The following is a 17,754-nucleotide window of genomic DNA, read 5'->3' on the forward strand; positions in this document are numbered from 1 at the left end:
CACACAGTATTACAGTACTACAGCACACAGTATTACAGTACTACAGCACACAGTACTGTAGCACACAGCACACAGTATTACAGTACTACAGCACACAGTACTGTAGCACACAGCACACAGTATTACAGTACTACAGCACACAATATTACAGTACTACAGCACACAGTATTACAGTACTACAGCACACAATATTACAGTACTACAGCACACAGTATTACAGTACTACAGCACACAGCCTCAGTATCTCATCCTTCATGTCTGATGAAACGCTGTCAGGAGGAGAATCTCAGCTGAATTTATTTATAATCTTCTGCGACACACAGATTTCTCATTTGAGTAGAAATATATTACGAATCATCTATTTGTGTGTTAGCTCTGTGTGAGTTTGTGTTAGCTCTGTGTTAGCTCTTTGTGAGCTTTGTGTTAGCTCTGTGTTAGCTCTGTGTGAGTTTATGTTAGCTCTGTGTTAGCTCTGTGTGAGTTTGTGTTAGCTCTTTGTTAGCTCTGTGTGAGTTTGTGTTAGCTCTTTGTTAGCTCTGTGTGAGTTTGTGTTAGCTCTTTGTTAGCTCTGTGTGAGTTTGTGTTAGCTCTGTGTTAGCTCTGTGTGAGTTTATGTTAGCTCTGTGTTAGCTCTGTGTGAGTTTGTGTTAGCTCTTTGTTAGCTCTGTGTGAGTTTGTGTTAGCTCTGTGTTAGCTTTGTGTGAGTTTGTGTTAGCTCTTTGTTAGCTCTGTGTGAGTTTGTGTTAGCTCTGTTAGCTCTGTGTTAGCTCTTTGTGAGCTTTGTGTTAGCTCTGTGTTAGCTCTTTGTGAGCTTTGTGTTAGCTCTGTGTTAGCTTTGTGTTAGCTCTGTGTTAGCTCTTTGTGAGCGTTGTGTTAGCTTTGTGTTAGCTCTTTGTTAGCTTTGTGTTAGCTCTTTGTTAGCTCTTTGTGAGCTTTGTGTTAGCTCTGTGTTAGCTTTGTGTTAGCTCTGTGTTAGCTTTGTGTTAGCTCTTTGTTAGCTCTGTGTTAGCTCTGTGTTAGCTGTAAACACAACATTAAAGTAAAGTCTTTAAAAGCTTCGTCACAAAGCTGTTCTTGTCTAGAGATACGAGGTTCTCACTGATGTACTTCATGTACTATTACTTCAGTGAAGGTACTTCTTCCACCAGTGTAAAATACTGAGTGTATCTGGTTTGCTGCATTCATCCCTTTCTGTCATTGTAATTGGACTTTTTATGAATTCTTTAACATTTAGACCTTAAGAGAACTGATTTAATCTCTCTGACCCGCCGTCTCTCAGAGTTTCTCCTCTTTCAATGAGGATGTTTCCTCCGGTCTAAAGGTGGACTCTCACTCTTCACAGCCTCTTCTGTCTCCTTTCCTAGCCTCCTTATAATTGTCTTCTCATGTCCGAGTGATCCCAGCTCACTGCTGCTCAGCCGACTGTGAATGAATCCAAAGTCAGCTTTTTCGTTAGCGGTCCTCGGAGCTTCTGGTCTGGTGGTCTGTGTTTCTTAGTGGAGGCCACGTTTCAGAGCGTCTCTACCTCCTTGTGTTTCAGCAAAAGATCCAGAGAAGAGGACGTTCAGGGACGCTAACGTTCAGACCCTTTTGAGCTTCTTTATCTTGACTCTTGTACTGAAAACGAGCCGGACGACGGCGTCATGTCTCAGAAGTCGCAGTCAGACGGGGGTCAGAAGCACTTCGCCGTGGGCCGGGGGCTCCTGGCCGCCGCAGAGACCTTGAACTTCAGCATGAACGAGCAGCGATCCAGTCGGCAGATGGGGGGCGTGGCCTCAGGTGTGGGGGTGGGCGGCGGCATGGACAAACAGGACCCCCAGATGTCCCGGCGTGGCGGCGGTAGCCACATCGGCAACACCATGAAGCTGTTTGCCAGCTTGGGGTTGTCGCCCTCCGACCTGGACGCTCTGGCCGAGATCCCAGAAGAGGACATCAGCGTGGAGACGCTGCCGCGCATCCTCATGCAGCTCAAGAGCCGCAAGGGGGATGCAGGAGAGCGGCGGGGGGGGGGGCACGTCCTCCATGTCCTCCGGCGGCGGGTACCGAGGAGGACGGGACGGCTGGGACCACGTGGGGAGGATGGGCGGTCCTTCTTCTCTGGGTCCTGGTTCAGCCCGGGTCCAGACCTCTGCAGACTTTGGGTACAGTTCACTGCAGGACAGCGCTCCTAGCCGGGGCTACGGCTTGAACTACGGCGGCGGTGGCGGTGGTGGTGGTGGTGGTGGGGGGGGCAGCAGAGACAGGCCGTACTCGGAGCTTTCCCACCATGACTCTTACGGGGGGCTCAGCATGGGGCCGCCGACCTCCGACCCCGGCTTTAGTAGGAACAGGAGGATGGGCCCCCCGTCCAATGGGAAGATCCAAGACTTCTTGGGGGTCACGCCCCCCATGTTGCCCCACGTGTGCTCTCTTTGTGACTTTGACGTTCACTCCATGATGGTGAGTACCCACCAGCCTCCTCTGTTCTGGGACTAACTCTAGAAGGTTCAGTCTTCTGGTGGGAGTCCTCCGCCATGTTTCCTACGAGCTCACAGCATGTCTTCACATTCTCTCACACTGATTCTACTGATCTTCTACAGTGACCCTGAACGTCACTTGTGCTCGTTATCTACTCGTCGTCCACCTAGATAAAGTATTCACGCTGTTTAGGACGCATTTCTACACATGTGGAGGTCAGAGACGTAGAAGTAATCCTGACCAATCAGCAGCTCTTTGGATGTGGATCATTGAATCCCTTATTGAATCTTTTTAGGTAGTTTAGACCTCTTCCTTAACAAGCCGGACCCGTTTATTCTCTAGTTAAGACACATCTCACTGATCTCAGTAAAGCTGTGATGGCGTGTCAACAACAACACCAGCTCTCTACACTTTGAACTATCTGAACTTGCTGTTAACGTTCAGTCAGTTTGTTTTCTGTGGAGCCTCAAAGAGTCTAAAGAGGGTTCAATCAGGGATTCTTCAGCTTCATGTGATCGTAATGATGCTGCTCACATCTCAGCTAACAGCTGCACATTTCTATTCAATGTTTCTGAGTTTGAGGAAAGAGTTTCTGATGTTTGATAGGACTGTTCCTTTAACAGGCGGGCCGGTTCAGGTTCAGGTTCAGGTTCTGGTTCTGGTTAACTATGTGTTTGAACCCGTAGGAGTGGAACCAGCACACTAACGGACTACGACACGATGAGAACAGACGGCTGCTGCTCAACATGTGAGTCAAATGGTTCGATGTCTCAGAGGAGCTGCTGGTGGAGCTGCTGGTAGAGCTGCTGGTAGAGCTGCTGGTAGAGCTGCTGGTGGAGCTGCTGGTAGAGCTGCTGGTAGAGCTGCTGGTGGAGCTGCTGGTAGAGCTGCTGGTAGAGCTGCTGGTAGAGCTGCTGGTGGAGCTGCTGGTAGAGCTGCTGGTGGAGCTGCTGGTAGAGCTGCTGGTAGAGCTGCTGGTGGAGCTGCTGGTGGAGCTGCTGGTGGAGCTGCTGGTAGAGCTGCTGGTAGAGCTGCTGGTAGAGCTGCTGGTGGAGCTGCTGGTGGAGCTGCTGGTAGAGCTGCTGGTAGAGCTGCTGGTGGAGCTGCTGGTGGAGCTGCTGGTGGAGCTGCTGGTGGAGCTGCTGGTAGAGCTGCTGGTGGAGCTGCTGGTGGAGCTGCTGGTGGAGCTGCTGGTGGAGCTGCTGGTGGAGTTGCTGGTAGAGCTGCTGGTAGAGCTGCTGGTAGAGCTGCTGGTGGAGCTGCTGGTAGAGCTGCTGGTGGAGCTGCTGGTGGAGCTGCTGGTGGAGCTGCTGGTAGAGCTGCTGGTAGAGCTGCTGGTGGAGCTGCTGGTAGAGCTGCTGGTGGAGCTGCTGGTAGAGCTGCTGGTGGAGCTGCTGGTGGAGCTGCTGGTGGAGCTGCTGGTAGAGCTGCTGGTGGAGCTGCTGGTGGAGCTGCTGGTAGAGCTGCTGGTAGAGCTGCTGGTGGAGCTGCTGGTAGAGCTGCTGGTAGAGCTGCTGGTGGAGCTGCTGGTGGAGCTGCTGGTGGACCCGTAGTGATGCTCTGTGTGGTTCTTTCAGGTATCCAGACTGGGAACCTGGAAGGTCTTCAGGCAGAAGGTAAGAGACAGGAAACCACCTCTGGGTCTTTAGAGATCAGTGTATAAATATAATAGGTGATATTACTAGTTTAAACACATTCATTAAAGAACTTCTTGTAGAACGTAGAGCTCACAGGTTCTTAGAGGAACGTCTGCTTTAGAACGTCCTGTTTCTAACGGTCTCTGTTCTAGTGGGAGTCTGTTGGACCCCCCCAACATGTCTGCAGGGCTGCTGGGACCGGCCCCCATGTCTTCAGCTCAGACCGGAGGAGGGATGTCCTCCAGCTGGGGCGAGTCACATTTATTATTATTATGTTATTACTAGTGCTGGGCACGTTATCGTGTTATTATCGCGTTATTGTCGCGTTAACGCATTCATTGATTAACGCCGACAATCATTTTATCGCGAGTTAACGCAGTTTTTTTATTATTATTATTAAGCGACATTTTTAACACAAGAACCGGCAGTGAGCGGTGAACAGCTGTTTGTGTGACGTCACTTCCTGTTTCCTTCCCCTACATTCCCCTGGGTCCTAAGTCCCTCCATGTACAGCTTCTCATCACCCTCTATGTACCAACGTACATTTATAACAAACACCACATGTTACAGTAATCAGCGTAGCATAGCGTCTGACCAACATACCAACAAATAAATGATTCATTTAAATTATTATTTTAGAGTTTTTAAAGTGTTTAGTTTGTAATATGTATAATAATCATATCATTTAGTTATCACTACTGAGAGTTTAACAAACATAAAAACATGACGTAGATACGTTTCAGGTTTCAAGATGTAGATTTAAATTCATCTCTGACACACATGAAGATAAAGTTGTGAACACGTCTGAATATCTATGATCAGAATCATTATAACTGTGTTATAACTGCTGCTGTGTGAAGAGAATCCTGCTGTTAACAAGAACCTGATGAGTTTAAAGTGTTTAAACCAAATGTTGTTGACCTTTAGTTCATAGAGCAGCACTTTAACACACTACTTTAGATTCATTATGAACTTTAACATCACAATGAGATTATTATTATTGGTGTTAAATGTGTATCAGTAATGTGTCCACAGGGTCTTTAGACTAATGTGTGTGTGTGTGTGTGTGTGTGTGTGTGTGTGTGTGTGTGTGTGTGTGTGTGTGTGTGTGTGTGTGTGTGTGTGTGTGTGTGTGTGTGTGTGTGTGAGTGTGTGTGTGTGTGTCAGAAGGAGGTGGAGGAAGTCCTGGTCTGTCAGGAAAGAACCAGTCTGGACAGAATAAGGTCAGCTGGTCCTCCTGTGTGTCTTTAACTGGTCTGATGGATTTGTTCTGTTTCTTCAGAGCTCAGTATTGATGAGTGATGAAGCTGTTGTGTTACATCATGTTTATGATGTAACACAACATAAACATGTTGTGTTACATCATGTTTATGATGTAACACAACATGAACATGTTGTGTTACATCATGTTTATGATGTAACACAACATGAACATGTCGTGTTACATCATGTTTATGATGTAACACAACATGAACATGTCGTGTTACATCATGTTTATGATGTAACACAACATAAACATGTCGTGTTACATCATGTTTATGATGTAACACAACATGAACATGTCGTGTTACATCATGTTTATGATGTAACACAACATAAACATGTCGTGTTACATCATGTTTATGATGTAACACAACATAAACATGTCGTGTTACATCATGTTTATGATGTAACACAACATGTTTATGTTGTGTTACATCATGTTTATGATGTAACACAACATAAACATGTTGTGTTACATCATGTTCATGATGTCCCCTCTGTCCTCAGCTGAGGAGCAGGGTGGTGGTGGTGAAGTACGACAGGAAGCCTTTGAGCAACAAGACTTTGTTCTCCTTCACCGAGCCGTTCGGCCTCCTGACAGAACACCTGGTCCTGAAGAACCAGGTGAGTTAAACCCCCTCTCTGGTCTAGTCAGGCTCCATCCCGGTGTTCAGTGTGTTCTCACCCCCCCACCCCACGATGTGTCTCCACCAGGCCTTCCTGGAGATGAGCAGCCACGAGGAGGCCGTGGACATGGTGACCTACTACGAGCAGCACCAGGCGGCTCTGTACGGGAAACCGGTCACCTTCTACCTGTCCAGGAGGCTGCTGGTCATCGAGGTACTGGAGCCTACAGGTCCTCAGGTTCACACCGTCCACCCGTACCTGAGACTCACCTGTCTGTCTGTCTGTCTCATCCTCAGAAGGACGAGCGGGCCGCCGACAGGTCCGTGGACAGACCCGTCAGGGAGGTCAAAGGTCAAGGCAGCCAGGTGGTGTTCTTCTCCAACCTGCCCAGAGAGGAGGAGAAGAAGAAGGAGCTGCTGACCGTCGCTGGACGCTTCGGAGTCGTAGAGAAACACCTGTTCCTGACGGACCAGGTAGACCTGATCTTCATCACAGTCTTCATCAGGTCCACCTGTTCCTAACGGACCAGGTGGACCTGATCTTCATCACAGTCTTCATCAGGTCTGTGCTCCTCCAGGCGTTCGTGCAGCTGGGTTCTCCTGAGGACGCTGAGATGTTGGTGAAGTATTACAGCGTGAACCCGCTCACCATCAAAGGGAGGCCGATCCGCCTCAACGTCTGCACCAAGTACAAGACCCTGACGTGAGTCTTCTTCATGACCACCGTCTTCTTCATCAGTTTCATCATCACTGAACCTCTCTTCTGTGTTTCAGGGTGAACCGGAGACAAGGAGGAGAAGGTCGAAGCCAGAGGAGCAGCAGCTCCGGAACCAGGACCTCCACCAACAACCCCCCCAGGACCTCCTCGTCCAAATCCTCATCCAGGACTAGAGAGGAGAAAAGGAAGGAGGAAGAGGAGCTGAAGCCTGAGGAGCAGCAACCTGCAGCAGAGGAGGAGGAGGAGGAGGAGGAGGTGTCAGGAGTGATGGATGGGGAGGAGGAGGAGCAGGTGACTGATGGAGATGCAGAGGGGGAGGAGCCACAAGGAGCAGCAGAGGAGCAGGAGGAGGTCAAACAGGAGGAGGTGAGAACACACTGAATCATTTCATAAAGGTGATATTATTAAAACATGATAGTTTATGTTGTTCCTCTGACCTACACACAGGCTCCTGGCGCTGATGATGTCACTGAAGATGTGGGCGGGGCTGAAGTTGAGGTCAGCCAGGAGGCGGAGCCAGAGGGACGGACAGAACGGCCAGAAACCGACGTCTTTGCTGAGGAACCCGAGAACAAAGAAGAAGAACCGCGCGGTGGAGGGAGACCTTCCTGCTGACCAGGTACGTCAGCGCTCTGCTGCCAGAGATCAGCTGAAACATGTGAAGCTGAAACGTGATGTTTCTGTTCAGTTCCATCGAGACTTCCTGGAGAACATGGAGGACTTTGTGACGCTGGACGAACTGGACGAGGACGAGGACGAAGCAGACGGAGAGTCCGACTCCACCGGTACCTGAATATTTACTGAGTGTTGTGACTCTTCTTCATGAGTTCAGATGAAAGCTGAAGCTCATCCTGTGTTTGTCTCCTCTTGTCTGCAGACAACACCAGGAGAGGAGTGAGTATCCGTCCAGAGACCACAGCTGAGCTTCTGTCTGCAACTCTTTTTACCTGACATGCTGCTTCTTCCTCTTCTGTTCCTCCTCCTCCTCCTCCTCCTCCTCCTCCTCCTCCTCCCCCTCCTCCTTCTTCTTCTTCTTCTTCTTCTTCTTCTTCTTCTTCTTCTTCTTCTTCTCCTTCTCCTCCTCCTCCTCCTCCTCCTCCTCCTTCTTCTTCTTCTTCTTCTTCTTCTTCTTCAGGGTATGAGAGTTGTGAACATCGTGGGTTTCAGACGAGGTTACAACTTCATGAACGAGCTTCAGGGACTCGCCAAACCGTTTGGGAAGGTGGTGAAACACCTGGTTCTAGACCTGAGACCAGAGGTAGACCAGCTGTCAGTGTAATGAGCGATGATGTAACCCGCAGAGAGGAACACGCAGAAACGTTCCGTACTTTCTTCTTCAGGCGTACCTTCAGTTCACCACAGAAGAAGAAGCTCGAGCGATGGCCAGCTTCTACAACAGCAACATCACGGCGTCGGTGTGCGGTCGACCGGTGAGAGTCAGTCACTCTCTGAGCTACCCGACCATCCAGGTGAGCCCCTCACCCGTCCTCAGCACGGTTCATGGTCCAGAGGGAACCCTGTGAGACCAGGTCTGAAGCTACACACCTTCATTCTATCTGAGCGGCTTCCTCATTTTAAACCTGTCATGTGACGTCTTCACGTGATTCTGAGGGTTTAACGGTGTGTTCATGAGACAAAGAGAAGAACACAAAAGGTGTTGAAACAGATGAAAGCTCCGGTTACTTTCATGAGTTTGATTCTTTGAGTCTCTCAGGAGTTCATGTCGTTTGTTACTTCAGTGAAGAGGCAGCTTGTTAAAACCGTGTGCAGGATTTAAAGGGTTCAACGGTCCAATCAGAAGGCTCGAAGTCAAAGGTTTATTCCAGGAAAACAAACATTTATCATATAAATATTATATATTATATATATATATATATAAATATTATATTATATTAACATTGACCTGCTGAAAATAACTGAAACACAGTCAAAGAAACAAATGATCAAATAAAAGAGCTTTTAATAACACACGAGTTACTGTGACTCTGTTGTGTTAAAACAATGAGAACACAGAAAGCTGTGAACAATAGAACTTGAGTCTGAAAGAGTTTAATGAGGTCAAAGGTTCATTCATTCATTCATCATCTCAGAGGATGAAGTGATGACGTGAGGAAAATAACTTTCATATTCTCTAAAGCTTAAAGTCAGCAGCTGAACCAGAGATTCATTACGTCTGCTGATCTGATCGCCACACGATCGATCGACCAATAACCCAGAAACACGTCAACATCTGGACTTCAGAAACACGTCAACATCTGGACTTCAGAAACACGTCAACATCTGGACTTCAGAAACACGTCAACATCTGGACTCCAGAAACACGTCAACATCTGGACTCCAGAAACACGTCAACACCTGGACTTCAGAAACACGTCAACATCTGGACTTCAGAAACACGTCAACATCTGGACTCCAGAAACACGTCAACATCTGGACTTCAGAAACACGTCAACATCTGGACTTCAGAAACACGTCAACATCTGGACTTCAGAAACACGTCAACACCTGGACTTCAGAAACACGTCAACATCTGGACTCCAGAAACACGTCAACATCTGGACTCCAGAAACACGTCAACATCTGGACTCCAGAAACACGTCAACATCTGGACTCCAGAAACACGTCAACACCTGGACTTCAGAAACACGTCAACATCTGGACTCCAGAAACACGTCAACATCTGGACTTCAGAAACACGTCAACATCTGGACTCCAGAAACACGTCAACATCTGGACTCCAGAAACACGTCAACACCTGGACTTCAGAAACACGTCAACATCTGGACTCCAGAAACACGTCAACATCTGGACTCCAGAAACACGTCAACACCTGGACTTCAGAAACACGTCAACACCTGGACTTCAGAAACACGTCAACACCTGGACTTCAGAAACACGTCAACACCTGGACTTCAGAAACACGTCAACACCTGGACTCCAGAAACACGTCAACACCTGGACTCCAGAAACACGTCAACATCTGGACTTCAGAAACACGTCAACATCTGGACTCCAGAAACACGTCAACACCTGGACTCCAGAAACACGTCAACATCTGGACTTCAGAAACACGTCAACACCTGGACTCCAGAAACACGTCAACATCTGGACTTCAGAAACACGTCAACATCTGGACTTCAGAAACACGTCAACACCTGGACTTCAGAAACACGTCAACACCTGGACTCCAGAAACACGTCAACATCTGGACTCCAGAAACACGTCAACACCTGGACTCCAGAAACACGTCAACATCTGGACTTCAGAAACACGTCAACACCTGGACTCCAGAAACACGTCAACATCTGGACTTCAGAAACACGTCAACACCTGGACTCCAGAAACACGTCAACACCTGGACTCCAGAAACACGTCAACATCTGGACTTCAGAAACACGTCAACATCTGGACTCCAGAAACACGTCAACACCTGGACTCCAGAAACACGTCAACACCTGGACTTCAGAAACACGTCAACACCTGGACTCCAGAAACACGTCAACACCTGGACTTCAGAAACACGTCAACACCTGGACTTCAGAAACACGTCAACATCTGGACTTCAGAAACACGTCAACACCTGGACTTCAGAAACACGTCAACACCTGGACTCCAGACACACGTCAACACCTGGACTTCAGAAACACGTCAACACCTGGACTTCAGAAACACGTCAACATCTGGACTTCAGAAACACGTCAACATCTGGACTTCAGAAACACGTCAACACCTGGACTTCAGAAACACGTCAACACCTGGACTTCAGAGACACGTCAACATCTGGACTTCAGAGACACGTCAACATCTGGACTTCAGAAACACGTCAACACCTGGACTTCAGAAACACGTCAACACCTGGACTTCAGAAACACGTCAACACCTGGACTTCAGAGACACGTCAACATCTGGACTTCAGAAACACGTCAACATCTGGACTCCAGAAACAGATTTCACACGTTAACCGTCTGATTTATTGATTTATTTAACTTCATCTGAAGGTGTTTTTATTGTTGACAAGTTGATGTCCATTGTCTCTCAGTCTCGATGTCTCCTCTCTCTCTCTCTCTCTCCTGTCTCCTGTCTCCTCAGTGCGGATCCAGCAGGGTGGTCTACGTGGGTCAGATCCCCAACACTAAATACTCCGACGACGCCATCTTGAAACTAGCGGAGCCGTTCGGGAGAGTCAAGAAGTATTTCCTCAACAGACTGAAGAGAGAGGTACGAACCCAGGACCAGGACCACAGACCTGAGCCAGGCCTAACTATAAACATGAACCAGTCCTAACTATAGACCTGAACCAGCCCTAACTATAAACCTGAACCAGCCCTAACTATAGACCTGAACCAGTCCTAACTATAGACCTGAACCAGCCCTAACTATAGACCTGAACCAGTCCTAACTATAGACCTGAACCAGCCCTAACTATAGACCTGAACCAGCCCTAACTATAAACCTGAACCAGTCCTAACTATAAACCTGAACCAGCCCTAACTATAGACCTGAACCAGTCCTAACTATAGACCTGAACCAGCCCTAACTATAAACCTGAACCAGCCCTAACTATAGACCTGAACCAGCCCTAACTATAAACCTGAACCAGCCCTAACTATAAACCTGAACCAGTCCTAACTATAGACCTGAACCAGTCCTAACTATAGACCTGAACCAGCCCTAACTATAGACCTGAACCAGCCCTAACTATAAACCTGAACCAGTCCTAACTATAAACCTGAACCAGCCCTAACTATAGACCTGAACCAGCCCTAACTATAGACCTGAACCAGCCCTAACTATAGACCTGAACCAGCCCTAACTATAGACCTGAACCAGTCCTAACTATAGACCTGAACCAGTCCTAACTATAAATCTGAACCAGCCCTAACTATAGACCTGAACCAGTCCTAACTATAAACCTGAACCAGTCCTAACTATAGACCTGAACCAGTCCTAACTATAGACCTGAACCAGTCCTAACTATAGACCTGAACCAGTCCTAACTATAGACCTGAACCAGTCCTCACTATAAACCTGAACCAGTCCTAACTATAGACCTGAACCAGTCCTAACTATAGACCTGATCCAGTCCTAACTATAAACCTGAACCAGTCCTAACTATAAACCTGAACCAGTCCTCACTATAAACCTGAACCAGTCCTAACTATAGACCTGAGCCAGTCCTAACTATAGACCTGAACCAGTCCTAACTATAGACCTGAACCAGTCCTAACTATAGACCTGAACCAGTCCTAACTATAGACCTGAGCCAGTCCTAACTATAGACCTGAACCAGTCCTAACTATAGACCTGAACCAGTCCTAACTATAGACCTGAACCAGTCCTAACTATAGACCTGAACCAGTCCTAACTATAGACCTGAACCAGTCCTCACTATAAACCTGAACCAGTCCTAACTATAGACCTGAACCAGTCCTAACTATAGACCTGATCCAGTCCTAACTATAAACCTGAACCAGTCCTAACTATAAACCTGAACCAGCCCTAACTATAAACCTGAACCAGTCCTAACTATAGACCTGAGCCAGTCCTAACTATAGACCTGAACCAGTCCTAACTATAGACCTGAACCAGTCCTAACTATAGACCTGAACCAGTCCTAACTATAGACCTGAGCCAGTCCTAACTATAAACCTGAACCAGTCCTAACTATAGACCTGAGCCAGTCCTAACTATAGACCTGAACCAGTCCTAACTATAGACCTGAACCAGTCCTAACTATAGACCTGAACCAGTCCTAACTATAGACCTGAACCAGTCCTAACTATAGACCTGAACCAGTCCTAACTATAGACCTGAACCAGTCCTCACTATAAACCTGAACCAGTCCTAACTATAAACCTGAACCAGCCCTTCAGTGTCAGGTCTAAGCGGTCTCATGTGTCTCAGTGTTTCATAGAGATGGAGAAAGCTGAGGAGGCAGAGAAAATGGCAGAAGATTGCAAAGCGAATCCTCCGAGGTTCAACGGGAAACGTCTGACGGTCTACGTCAGCAGGAAGTACAGACGGCTCAAACACGGGTGAGTTTCTTCTTCTGTGGTGAACAACTTCTGTCTCAATGCTGAAGGTTCGGCTAACACACCAAGTCCTTATGGTCCTCATGGTCCCTCATGGTCCCTCCTGGTCCTCACAGAGACCCTGAATAGAGGGCTAATGTTGCTTCTGGTGGTTTTTGATGAACTGTGTCTGTTGTTTTTAGACATCAGTGTCCCGACAGAACCAAGAGAGAGAACAGCAGCATGTCTCCTAAAGCCTCCAAACACCCTGAAGAACCTCCTGCTAAGAGATCTAAGGAGGAGAAACCAGAGGAGGAGGAGCAGAAGGAGGAGGAGGAGGAGAAGAAACCAGAGGAGGAGGAGGAGAGACCAGAGGAGGAGCAGAAGGAGGAAGAAGAGGAGGAGGAGCATAAGGAGGAAGAGGAGAACAAAGAAGAAAAGTCTCAGGAGAAGATTCCGGAAGTGTCTGATCAGGAAGTGAGTTTTTTCTTTGATCTGATTGATTGGAGTCTGTCGTGATGCGTTCAATGACTCGTCTGTCTGCTGCAGGAGGCGGAGCTGAAGGAGGCGGAGCAGATGGAGACGTCGTCCAATCACAATGGAGAGACCGATGCCCCCCCGCCGGCTGAAATCAGACCCAGTGTGGCGTCTCTACCGCTGCCCCCCCACGAGCCCAACACGCCCGTCGGTGAGGAGACACGTTACACGCGTAACACACGTTACACGCGTAACACTCGTTACACGCGTTACACGCGTAACACTCGTTACACGCGTTACACGCGTAACACTCGTTACACGCGTAACACGCGTTACACACGTAGAATATCAAACACCAAAACTCACCACACCGGTCAGGCTGGTGAACTCAGCCGTCTGATGTAGGTCGGCATGTTTGTGTGTAAAACAAATGGCTCTCTAGCGCCCCCTACCAGCTGGACCGGCGACGCCCCTCAACCAGTTTGTCCGATTCACTTTAAATTCGATACACAGACCAGATCCACCAGATCCACCAGATCTAAACAAAGCCTCTCAGAGCCCGAAACCCCGCCTACTCAGTTATTGACTAATATCTTTATTATGAGACATAATAAAGTAAAAGTAGTGATATTTAACTTTACTGGATGTAAACTCTGTCATGGTGGTGATGATGTCATGATTTGTGACATTAAACACGATCAGAGCTCTTTAGTGTTTTTAATTATATTTCATGTTTTCAGGTGTTGAACACGTGAAGACGGGTTTTTACTGCCGAGTCTGTTTCCTGTTTTACTCCAACGAGGAGACGGCCAAGAAGACGCACTGCAGCAGCAGGACGCACTACGACAAGCTGCAGGTTAGTTAGTGTTAGTAACCAGCAGGACGCACTACGACAAGCTGCAGGTTAGTTAGTGTTAGTAACCAGCAGGACGCACTACGACAAGCTGCAGGTTAGTTAGTGTTAGTAACCAGCAGGACGCACTACAACAAGCTGCAGGTTAGTTAGTGTTAGTAACCAGCAGGACGCACTACGACAAGCTGCAGGTTAGTTAGTGTTAGTAACCAGCAGGACGCACTACGACAAGCTGCAGGTTAGTTAGTGTTAGTAACCAGCAGGACGCACTACAACAAGCTGCAGGTTAGTTAGTGTTAGTAACCAGCAGGACGCACTACGACAAGCTGCAGGTTAGTTAGTGTTAGTAACCAGCAGGACAAGCTGCAGGTTAGTTAGTGTTAGTAACCAGCAGGACGCACTACGACAAGCTGCAGGTTAGTTAGTGTTAGTAACCAGCAGGACGCACTACAACAAGCTGCAGGTTAGTTAGTGTTAGTAACCAGCAGGACGCACTACGACAAGCTGCAGGTTAGTTAGTGTTAGTAACTAGCAGGACGCACTACGACAAGCTGCAGGTTAGTTAGTGTTAGTAACCAGCAGGACAAGCTGCAGGTTAGTTAGTGTTAGTAACTAGCAGGACGCACTACGACAAGCTGCAGGTTAGTTAGTGTTAGTAACCAGCAGGACAAGCTGCAGGTTAGTTAGTGTTAGTAACCAGCAGGACGCACTACGACAAGCTGCAGGTTAGTTAGTGTTAGTAACCAGCAGGACGCACTACGACAAGCTGCAGGTTAGTTAGTGTTAGTAACCAGCAGGACGCACTACGACAAGCTGCAGGTTAGTTAGTGTTAGTAACCAGCAGGACGCACTACGACAAGCTGCAGGTTAGTTAGTGTTAGTAACTAGCAGGACGCACTACGACAAGCTGCAGGTTAGTTAGTGTTAGTAACCAGCAGGACAAGCTGCAGGTTAGTTAGTGTTAGTAACTAGCAGGACGCACTACAACAAGCTGCAGGTTAGTTAGTGTTAGTAACTAGCAGGACGCACTACGACAAGCTGCAGGTTAGTTAGTGTTAGTAACCAGCAGGACGCACTACGACAAGCTGCAGGTTAGTTAGTGTTAGTAACCAGCAGGACGCACTACGACAAGCTGCAGGTTAGTTAGTGTTAGTAACTAGCAGGACGCACTACGACAAGCTGCAGGTTAGTTAGTGTTAGTAACCAGCAGGACAAGCTGCAGGTTAGTTAGTGTTAGTAACTAGCAGGACGCACTACGACAAGCTGCAGGTTAGTTAGTGTTAGTAACCAGCAGGACAAGCTGCAGGTTAGTTAGTGTTAGTAACCAGCAGGACAAGCTGCAGGTTAGTTAGTGTTAGTAACCAGCAGGACAAGCTGCAGGTTAGTTAGTGTTAGTGACCTTTAGTGACCTCTACCATTGGACAGAGTGCCTCAGAGAGACAGATGTTGTTTGTGGTTTCAGAAACATCTGGAGAAGGAACAGACCAAAGCAGAGAAGAAGAAAGGGAAGAAGACGAGCACCTAGAAGAAGAACTGAAGACTTTTTATTCTACTTTTATTTGAGTCACATGTTCAGACTGTAAGACGAGTTCAATGAACTCACGTTACAGTAAACAGAAGACGAGTTCAGCCGTGTACCTGAAGCTCTTCATCGAGTCTCAGAGCTGATCATGTGACAGGAACTACTTCCTGAGACGCTGTTCGTCCAGAAAATAGTTCCAACTCAAACGTTCTTACGTTCGTCAACATTTTAAACTTTCAGTGTCACCAAATGGAAAAAGTGAATTTTCTAAAATGTCAAACTATTCCTTCATGTTTCTTTCCATCGTCAGAGAGCGAATGTGTTCAACGTGTTCTGTTGATTTATGAAATAAACCAGTTTCCTCAAATGTGATTTTATTTTTTACAAAATGTTTTCTGCCACGAAGAGTCTCAATCAGAACATGAACCGTTTGTAGCTTCATGTTGGAACTCTGTGGTGTGTGTGTGTGTGTGTGTGTCATTAAACAGTTAGAGCCAGCGCTGTGCGTGTGTGCGCGTGCGTGTGCGCGGTTGTTGGAACTTTCCGTTAAAGAAAGAAAAACCCACAACGGTCACTGAAATAACTTGAATCTGATAAAAGTAATAAATACAAATCTACTGAAAATGAACTCATGAAAATCAGACTTTGCTTTTGAATTGTGGTTCAACATTTAAAAAAACAAACTAATGAAACTGGCCTGGACAGAAATGACACCTGAGACGAGGTTGGAAGTGATCTGACCGTCGGCTGTGTCCTCTAAAGAGCATCACGGCGTCTCAGTCGGCCCGGTCACAGGGTGACGGTCGTCTGGTGCTGTTTGGTGTTCGGTGAGCACCGCGCTGAACACGGACCACAGGAAGCTCCGGAGGCTCAGGAGGAAGAACATGATAGACGACATGTTGATATCAGAGCTTCTCCAGCAGCTGGTGTTCCTGTGACTTGTGTTCACATCATTCAGAGGTTTAAGGTCCACGGGACGCCACCCTCCCTGGACGAGGCCGCAAGAGGAGACTTGATGAGAAAATGAAGAGACGGATAATACGAAAGGTAACAAAGAGATTAGAGGTGAACTCCAAGGTCCATCAGTGGCCGTCGCTGTTTGAGTCAACGCGGACTTCATGGAGGACGACACTGCTGTTGAAAGCAAATCATAAAAAAGTGAAACTGGAATTTGCCAAAATGCATATTGACGAGCCACAAAGCTTCTGGAGAACGTCCCCACAGACCTGAAGCACACAGAGAACTGTGAAGCATGGAGGAGGCTGCTTCGCTGCATCGGGCACAGGGCGTCTTGAATCTGTGCAGGGCAACAAAATCTCAAGACTATCGAGGAATTCTGGAGCGAAATGTGCTGCTCAGTGTCAGAGAGCTGGACCTCCAACAGGAGAACCACCAAACACAGCTAAGAACACCCGAGAATCAATCAGCAAAGCATCGCACTACTGTGAAGTGGCCTCTATGAGCCTGATCTGAATCCTCCTGAGCATGTGTGGAGGTCTGGAGGAGCCTTCAGACCTGAGACAGCTGGAGCAGGAAGTCACGTGACTGCCTCAACAGGGTGCAACTCAATATGAAGTTAAGGTGCAGCTTAGTCCAGGTGGTTTTCATTAGTTTGTATTTATTCATACTTTTGTCAGTTTCCAGTTCTTTCAGTGAGCGTTGTGCTGCTGTGGGTCAGACGTGAGTTATTAAAGCATGAAGTATGAATGATCAGCTCTGTGTTCTCTGTTCAGATCATTACTGACTTATAAAACACCTCAACATGCAGCAGCTGTTATCCAGGTTTATGTGTCAGGGACGAAATAAAGACAATAAAACACCCAAACCCGTCCACACAGGGTCCTGTTACTGTGGAGCAGATCACAACACGTTGAGTCTGTGTTTACCCTCAAAGTCATTCAATGTTAAGCAAAAGAAAAGTCGCATTTATTTACCACCAGATTTAAAGGTGAAAGGAAATCTATTCTGTCCGTGTGAACATTTAGAGAATCTACAGATTTGTTAAATGTGTTTAATCTGAGAGACCGAAGAAGCCCAAAAGGTCTCCGTCTGTTCAGAATGTTATAATATTATGTTATTAATGCTTCATACATGCTATATACCACATTAACGAAGAGATTCTGTTCAACACTATCCTGCAAGCCAGTGTACACACTCCAAACACAACTCTACACAAACTCAAATAAACAA

The 17,754-nt window shown here is 47.3% G+C and overlaps 1 protein-coding gene across 1 annotated transcript; it reads left to right on the plus strand.

Annotated features, from left to right (window-relative positions):
* Window positions 1–93: 93 nt before the first annotated feature.
* matr3l1.2 (matrin 3-like 1.2) lies at window positions 94–16,061 on the plus strand. Its single transcript, XM_079167408.1, is given in 23 exon segments — window positions 94–2,005; window positions 2,007–2,439; window positions 3,144–3,205; window positions 4,035–4,073; window positions 4,247–4,344; window positions 5,265–5,317; window positions 5,865–5,981; window positions 6,072–6,197; window positions 6,281–6,457; window positions 6,562–6,686; window positions 6,758–7,067; window positions 7,149–7,289; window positions 7,291–7,320; window positions 7,390–7,486; window positions 7,579–7,595; window positions 7,837–7,959; window positions 8,042–8,170; window positions 10,791–10,919; window positions 12,606–12,736; window positions 12,916–13,189; window positions 13,262–13,400; window positions 13,930–14,045; window positions 15,505–16,061. Coding segments are annotated over 23 exon segments (3,291 nt in total). The 5' UTR covers window positions 94–1,643; the 3' UTR covers window positions 15,568–16,061.
* Window positions 16,062–17,754: the final 1,693 nt, after the last annotated feature.

This window comes from Pholis gunnellus (genome assembly GCF_910591455.1).
Source record: "Pholis gunnellus genome assembly, chromosome: 10".
Classification (NCBI taxonomy): domain Eukaryota; kingdom Metazoa; phylum Chordata; class Actinopteri; order Perciformes; family Pholidae; genus Pholis; species Pholis gunnellus.